Source organism: Protomyctophum bolini (assembly GCF_963924005.1).
Source record: "Protomyctophum bolini genome assembly, chromosome: 23".
In the NCBI taxonomy this organism is placed as follows: Eukaryota; Metazoa; Chordata; class Actinopteri; order Myctophiformes; family Myctophidae; genus Protomyctophum; species Protomyctophum bolini.
Window position 1 is genome coordinate 14,456,718 of NC_137884.1, and position 8,262 is coordinate 14,464,979.

At 47.1% G+C, this 8,262-nt stretch overlaps 1 protein-coding gene across 1 annotated transcript in view; it reads right to left on the bottom strand.

Moving 5' to 3' along the window:
* Window positions 1-4,851: 4,851 nt before the first annotated feature.
* The window catches only part of pdzrn4 (PDZ domain containing ring finger 4), a gene marked incomplete at its 3' end in the record, with an annotated part of 46,473 nt that continues 43,062 nt past the window's right edge, over window positions 4,852-8,262 (bottom strand). Inside the window, exons 6-9 of the mRNA XM_080756927.1 lie at window positions 7,315-7,419; window positions 6,983-7,096; window positions 5,537-6,550; window positions 4,852-5,436 (exon numbers count right to left, since the gene is read on the bottom strand). Coding sequence (XP_080613053.1) covers window positions 4,852-5,436; window positions 5,537-6,550; window positions 6,983-7,096; window positions 7,315-7,419 — 1,818 coding nt within the window. The remainder of the gene's footprint in view (window positions 5,437-5,536; window positions 6,551-6,982; window positions 7,097-7,314; window positions 7,420-8,262) is intronic.

Sequence of the window (8,262 nt, forward strand, 5' to 3'; positions counted from 1 at the left end):
TCGGAAATACCGCACCGGAGCGCACTCGCCTAGGCAGAGCAAGAAAGGAGGAAGCACTGGTACAGACAGTCTGTGCAGTGTGCACATATAATAACCGAGCCGAGGAAGCCACTGAGCCTGCTGTGACCTGTGAGCCAGACCAGACGCGCCGACCACTTTTAGTTTTGCCAATTTAGCGGAGTTGAGGCTGAGAAAAAAAAAAAAATGATTTTATCTCTGGCGCATATCTGGCGCCTGTCAACACGATTTGTCCCCAATTCACCAGGGGAAAAAAGCTAGATTTCTCGCCAGAAGCTTTTCACTAATTCAGTCGCTAGGGGGGTCTGGAAAGAAGCTAAATATGACGACAAATCCGCTAAGTTGGCAACACTGGTCTCGTCTGAAATCTGAAATGCTTGTGTTGCCAGATTTCGAGAGAGAAACCAGCAACCAGGTATGGAAAAACAAGCCCAAGCGACGTTACAGACAACACAAGCCCAGAATGACGAAGTCGCTTATAAAAAGCAAATTTGGCAACGAAGTGTAACAGACGATGATTGACGACAATCAGAGCCAATGGAAATGGGGGGGCACACGGGGTGGCCAATCAGATTACAAGGGGGGCCAGTGCCCCCCTGTGCCACCCCCTAGGCCCCGCCCACGCGGCCTGTGACAGATCCACATTCAAACGCATTCAAATGCAACGCAAGGGATTAATCATTCATAACAGTAACTTGACTGCGACGCCTAATTCCTTTGCTTGCTGTCACACTGGAATGACTGATCGGATATTATGCGAGAGACAGAGAGGGGGATCCGTTCTTTGCTGGGGAAAGTCGCCAGAGAGTGCCCCCACACACCGAACACACACACACACACACACACACACACACACACACACACACACACACACACACACACAGGTAATGTTATGCGTATAAAGGCCCCAGCAGTTTGCAGGGATGGCAGTCGGATGTCTTCTCATTAATTCTTCAGTTCACTGGGCTGTGGGGAGAGACACAGGAGACGTCCCCTTAATGCTTTGAAACAGGGAGCGCAGTTCGCCCGTTTTGATGTATCCCTATCGCTAAATGGACACGCATCCTAGTCTCCCCCCCCCACCTCCCACCAATATTATACGATACACAGCAAGCACGCACGCACGCACGCACACACACACACACACACACACAGTCGCACACTCTCACTCTCTCCCTTCGTCCAAAACGGTTGAGAAATGACGGAGTTATCGTCCGTGCTGGGACGCGTACAGTGTACACATATAGGGACACACATAGCTCCGTAATGGAGTGGTTGCACCACTCAAAAATCACACTCTGAAGTGAAGTGTGCCCACTGAATTTATATCTGCCATATGGCGTCTTACGTCGTTCCATAGTGCCCTAAACAAACATTAAAGTCCATAGACTTGGCTGGCAATTGACAAACGATATCTATGTCATGAGTGCATGATGCTCTCAACAAATATTGTAACATCCTCAAAGTCCATAGACTTGGCTGGCAAACGATTTACGTAATAAGTGCTCTAAACAAATCCATTCAAAATCCCATAGACTTAGCTGCCATATTCAAAAGCCATGCATTGGAGGGGCTAGCGCCCCACAAAAAAAGCGAATACTTTTCACTGGTTCAATGAATAAAAAACCACATAGTCTAAAACACTTTCACTTTTAAATGCAGATGCTACTTTTGTGCATCGCTATTTGCCAAAGAAAAACCATAAAAATGTAAATACAGAGATGCACACACTGGAAAAAGCTCACACACAGTGTGGATCAGAAATGTGCTGTCGTCTTTGTGCTGGAAACAATAACTATATGTACAGTATGGCTTATTTTCCAAAAGGCAGATAGCAATTCTTATGCACATCGAGTTTGGAAAACCAAGCATGTGACGTTCCCCTCATGGTCTCAAAGCACATTATGAGTAGGATAGATGCAGGGTTAATCTATTTCGCTGCTGGTGCGCTGCCATGTTCAAAGGGGAAAACAAAGCGTTTTCCTGTTCTGTGCTGAAACTGAGAGGAGGATGATAGCTTTGCTAGAGAAGGCTGCATCGGGGCATACATACAGACAGGCAGGCAGGCAGGCAGGCATGCAGGCAGGCAGGCAGGCAGGCAGGCAGGCAGGCATGCAGGCAGGCAGGCAGGCAGGCATGCAGGCAGGCAGGCAGGCAGGCATGCAGGCAGGCAGCAGGCAGGCAGGCAGCAGGCAGGCAGGCAGGCATGCAGGCAGGCAGGCAGCAGGCAGGCAGGCAGGCAGGCAGGCAGGCAGCAGGCAGGCAGCAGGCAGGCAGGCAGGCAGGCAGCAGGCAGCAGGCAGGCAGGCAGGCAGCAGGCAGGCAGAGGATCGGAGATTGATCGGTAGAATGATCAATATAGATTGTAAAACACACAAAACGTGTCTTTCTTTTTTCCAAATTGAGAAACAGAAATGTTTATTAACATTTTTTTTTTTATCATTTCATTTTTTCTTTTCATTTCTTTTTTTTTTACAAATATCACCATCAACATCTACTGAACTCAAGGTTTTATCAATAACCTTTACACTGAAAAAAGCACCAATTGTATCTACCTCAATGGTAGCGTCCAACAATTTGAAAAGACAGATCATCATACGTTGTATTAACAATAACTTGAAATATGCCAGCCTTCGAAAGGGCAGTCAAATTATTGAAAAACATTTATTTGACCCATGAGAAAAGAATAATTTACAATAAATTAGGAAAATAAATAAACAATATAAATATGAGTCTATTTAACATTAACACAATGCACTCAATATGTAAAAAAATTAAATAAAATAATAGGAGAATATTTCAGACAATAATCCAATTAGCTCAGTGGTGGAAAGTAAGTATATGTATATGTATTCAATTACTGTACTTTTGAGGTATTTTAGTTTTTTTTTTAAATTTATTTGAGAATTTCCAATTATCAATACTTTTACTTGTAGGCCTACTCCATAACATTTGCAGCAAATATTGTACTTTTTACTCCACTACAATTATTTGAAAACCTATTTTACACTTACAAAATAGCCAATCTAAAATCTCAGACCTTGTAGATCTGCTATTTTCTAAAAATTGTGAAACATTTGAGTACTTTTACTTCTGTACTGTAAGTACATTTTGATGCCAATACTAGTATTTTATTTATGTTTTATATTGTTCTACTTTTATTTTAGCAAAACAAAAATCTTAGTACTTCTTCCACCACTGAACTAGCTAAGCATTCATTCAAGACAAGTCGTTTTGATGAGTCAAAGGGTGGTACGGTATACAGTAAGTTGAGGTAAACCTGTCGAGGAGAAAGCCTCCCACCCAACTCATAAATAATACAAGCCTGATCATATTCTCTGTGCCTTCAATTCAGTTTCCAAAATAACTTTGACTTGACCTTTCTTCAAGCGAGATGAAAAGGAGGCAGCGCTATCTGAGAGAGAGAGAGACTGTGACTCACTCTGACAATCTAACTGAAAAAGTTCACTTCAAGACTGGATTTGTATTTCACAGAGGAGAATTGTCGTCCTTGAATTGCAGGGAAATATTAAATTACAAAAAGACTTTGTGTTCAGGTCCGTCAACATTCGAGGTACAAATCCTTCCTTTTACAAAAACACTGGATCTATAGTGTGAAAGATATTGGGGAAAAAAACTTTTCCCGGTGTACAAAAAGAAAAAGAAACAAAGACAGCCACTTCGAACGAGGCAAGTGAAATGTGTATACCGCTTTTGGACGCGATGACAGAGAAGAAGGGGACAGTCAAGTTAAGGGAATGTATACTGTATATCATCGCTGCATGGTGGAAACCTTGTATGTCCAAAACCGTTCCCGATTCCTGATTGTACATTATATGAGGCTAATAATCACCAGGTAGGAAAAAAAAGGTGGTTACCCACCCCTGCAGTAAGTGATGCCTATACAGAATTGCAAACTTGAAAGAATGTTAAGAATTAATTCTGCTTTGCTGGTTGAGTCCTGGGGACAGAATATGAACTAGTTGCAGTCTGGCTCCTTAGCCCTGAGGTGGAGAACCACAGTTGTATTGTGAGGGGATGACAATTAATACGACTACATGGAATCAATTAAGCAGTCCCTGAAGCACAGATACAGTAGCTATACTTGATATATATCAAAAAGAGAACTTGACAAATACAGTGTATTCAACCATTTCTGGAATGACATATCCGCTACACCAGTGGCTCTCAACCTTTTGTGGATTATTGCCCACTCAGCGGTATAACAAGACGCCAGTAGGCTCCGACGCGGGGTGGCCACCACATCGGGGGTGACCACAGGTTGAGGACCACTGCCCTACGCAGCTGTGACCACAGGTTGAGGACCACTGCCCTACGCAGCTGTGACCACAGGTTGAGGACCACTGCTGTGACACAGTAGGCGACGTGTTGTACCGTGGTGCAGAGGCCGCTGGTTCAGAAAGTGTGTCCTGTACTCAGATTCAGTCGTTGCTGGTGAGATACATCGCCTACACAGTTGTGACGAATAATGTTTGTGCTCTTATTAGGAGCAACAGAGATAATGAGCTGGTATAGCGTGTGGCTCAAGGGCACTTTGACAGAACGCATGGCTACAGTGGGGGGGGGGGTGAAACTGGGACATTGGTATAGTGTTATGCCTTCTTCATGTTTGGTTGTACGCCGTGTTGCGTACTGCAAATAGCTGACCAACGATCTAGCAACAGAGCTGCTATTTTCGGCGTGCGACACTGGTGCACAACAAATCAGGCTTTAGTCATTCAGTCAAGGTCTGACTGCCACGCGGGTGCACAGGCTTCTTGAATAAGAGAAGTACCTAGTACAACCACGGTTTGGTCGGTATGTGACTGTCACCTACACAGTGGTGACAGACAGGAAGGCATTGTGGACCTTCTTGGTGCCCTCTGGTGCCCTGGCTCCGTGGCTCATCAGTTCCTGTATGGTCATCCAGTTGTCCAGGATCTTCTTGTTGCGTCTCTTCATCATCTTCTTGTGGCTGAGCTCCACGATGTTGATCTCCTTCCTCCCGTCGACACCGCTTCCGGACCCCTCCCTCATCAGGCAGTCCAGCCGGCTCTTCTGCATGAACTCCCTCCTCTTCCGCTGCTCCCTGGCCCGCGCCAGATGCTGCTTCCTCTCCTCCTTGCTCCAGTACCTCCCCATCTTCATCTCACTCATGGTGTCATCGTCCGTCGTCATTCCGCCACTCCTCTCCTCCCGGATCCTCAGTGCTCGCTCGCGGAGGATGCGGTCACGCGCCGGCCGGCGCGCCACGTAACGGGTGCCGTCTGCACGGACTTTGACCTTCCACTCCAGGCGGGGCTCCCCGGGTCGCCCGTTTCCGCCACGGTTCAGTGGGTCTTGGCAGATGCTGATCAGGCTCAGCTGGCTCTGGGAATACTCCAGAGAGTGCTGCTGGAGCAGCTGTTCCATGTAGCTCTGCAATATACAAGAATACATTGTCAGCATAGAGTAGAACAACATTGAACAACCCCAAATTGAATCTTTTCATCCAACCTCTCTGCTTAGTTGTACCTACCTGGAGTGGATTGCAGCCTCCTTGCCCATGATGGGGAGCGGTGTGATAGGGTGAAGCATAAGGAAGCCCTCTTTGGGAACCTCTGGTCCTTCCTTTCTTCTCACACCTCTCGTCATCTGCAGGCAGGGCTGGGTCTGACTCTGAGGGCGAGGGGTTGCTCTGGTCTGGACTGCTGGAGATGACAGGGCCTGGGTCTGGTCTGTTTTTTTGGCTTGGTATCCCCTGGGGCTTGGTGATTGGGATAGGGCTGGAGGTGGTTGAGGATGAGAAAGAGGCCAGCCTCAGGTTCCTCTGGTTCGTAAGGTTGACGCGTCTTTGCAGAGAGTGGTCCGGAGATCTCTCCATACCCAGCGGTGTGGACCGGGCACTGTCCGCCGTGTTGTAGGCACTGGAGCTGTCCTTGTCCCCACGGACTTTGTCGCTGTCTGACCTCTCCGGGTGCTCATGGATGTCTGCCAGCCTGCCGGCACCTTGAAGCCGCCTGTGCCCATCTTTTGGGCTCCATCCCGGAGAGCAGGACGAGGGCTGGGGCTTCCCGTCCTCGGGAGTCTGGCGGAGCTGGTGGGCCTGCATGATGCTCTGGCACTCCAGCTCAATGTTGTGAAGCTCCTCGTTTAACATCCTCAGCTCCTGCTCCACCCCAACCCCTCCTCCACCACCTCCGCCTCCCTGCTCTGTCACGCTACACTCTATGCTGTGTCGGATCGAGTACACGCCGCACTCCCCTCCATTTCGGATCTGACACTTGAGCTCCACGAGCTGCTGGGACATGGCCGTCCTGGAGCTCTGGTGGTCTCGGAGAACCACAGTCCCTCGGCTTCCCTGTCCTTGGCCCTGGGTGTGGGAATGCTCAGCCTTCCATCGATCCCGCAGGCCCTGGGCGGGACTCCTCCTGTGGGGCTTGGCCAGCCGGCGCTCCGGGCTTTCTCCGCTCCGTCCAAACCCACTGTCCTTGTCCTGAGTGTTGGAGGAACAGGTCGCCGTGTCTGTCGTCATGTCGTCTTCTGCTGGATTCTGGATTGAAAACGTGTTGTGTTAGGGTTGACGTTCATTTATTTTCTCCCCCCCCCCCCTTTCTCACCAATTTACCAATTTAGTCCTTAGGCCACTGAATTCTACCCCACACACACATGTCTGTGTGTTGTCCTGTGTCGTGGTCTTTTTGTTGTTTTGTTGTGGTTTTCGTCAGATGGTTGGGATGGCAGAAACGTTACATCCTTGCTAACTCTGAAAGTCCGAATCCATTTCCAACTCTACCGATATACTGTATATACTGTAGCAGTAGAGTTAGAATGCATTTAGAGTTAGCGAGGAGGCAAAGTTTCTGTTTTTCGACTATATATTTATAGCTATTTTACCTGCTGGTCCCAGGAAGCGAACGGGGGACTTTCTGGCAACATTGAAGAACACTTCAACACTTCAATGTTTCTCTCTCTCTACTCTCACCTCCTCCTCCTCTCTTCTGTTGGCCTTCTCCTTCCTCCTCTCCTCCAGGATCTCCATCTTCAGCTCCTCCAGGAGCGCTCTCTGCTCCTCATCCAGCCACACCTCCTCATCCAGCTGAAAGAAAGAACACAGCACACTGACACCATGCTCTGTGCGTGCGTGTGTGTGTGTGTGTGCGTGTGTGCGTGCGCGAGCCCCAAGCAATCATGCCATGATGCTGTCAGTCAACATGGAAACGAAAGGCACTTAACAGGCAACTGCTGTTATCCGACAAGACATAGGCTGTCAAATAGTGCCATTATTTCTGTGTGCGCGCGTGCGGGCGTGTTTACCTGCATCTCCGGTCTAGTCACAAGCAGTCGGATTCTTCTGATATCCACACTTGACAACAGGCTCACAGCTTTCTCTCTATCTTTGTGCACTTCACAGCCGTTTATCTGGACAGTCAAAGAAGACACACAAACGAGCGTGTTTAATGCACTGTGTGTTTATGGTTTTACTGCATACATTCGGAGAGATGAATCTTCCAGATTCCAGTGGTTCTCACTTTAAACTGTCTGTTTTGGAAAACCTTTGGGGAAAATAATAATGTTTTTAACAACACAAACCGTGTATGGGGGTGTCTGACACAACATCTTTTCAGATGGTAAGTCTGCTGCAAAATAGATATTAAATTGGGGGTGTACTTGACAGAAAAGTTAGACACGCACGTCTTATTACTGTGCATTTTGACTGGATGCGAGTCATTCAAATAACTGTTCCCGGTAACAGCACTCCGACAACATGTCTATGACTATAAGTATCACTTCACCTTATGTACCATACACCTGTAACCTAGCAACGGCCACCAGCTGTCATAAACAGCCACATTAACCAGAATAGGTTCGATACTGGCTGGAAATGTATTGTAAATCTACAGTTTTTGAATAGGCCTAGATTATTTTTATTATTCTTTTTTTTAACCAAAAACTGATGACCAGTTTAGGGTTACCCCAAATACAAACAGTTTTCCTACTTCCTACTCGAGGTCCCCTAGAAGGGTACTGTAGAAAGGGTTTGTGGAATAATCTTTCATAATAATGTTTTGTCAATACTTCATGACTTGACATCCAATATGATACATAATGAAAACAAAACTGGAATAATCACAGAAATGCACAGGAGCAAGTGCTATAAACGTGAGATATTGGGTGCCCTGTCTCGTGTAAATTTGATCAAATACTGTTTCTGGAAAACCACGCCAAACATTTGTTTTTGCCTGAGTGGACGCACTGAACGTT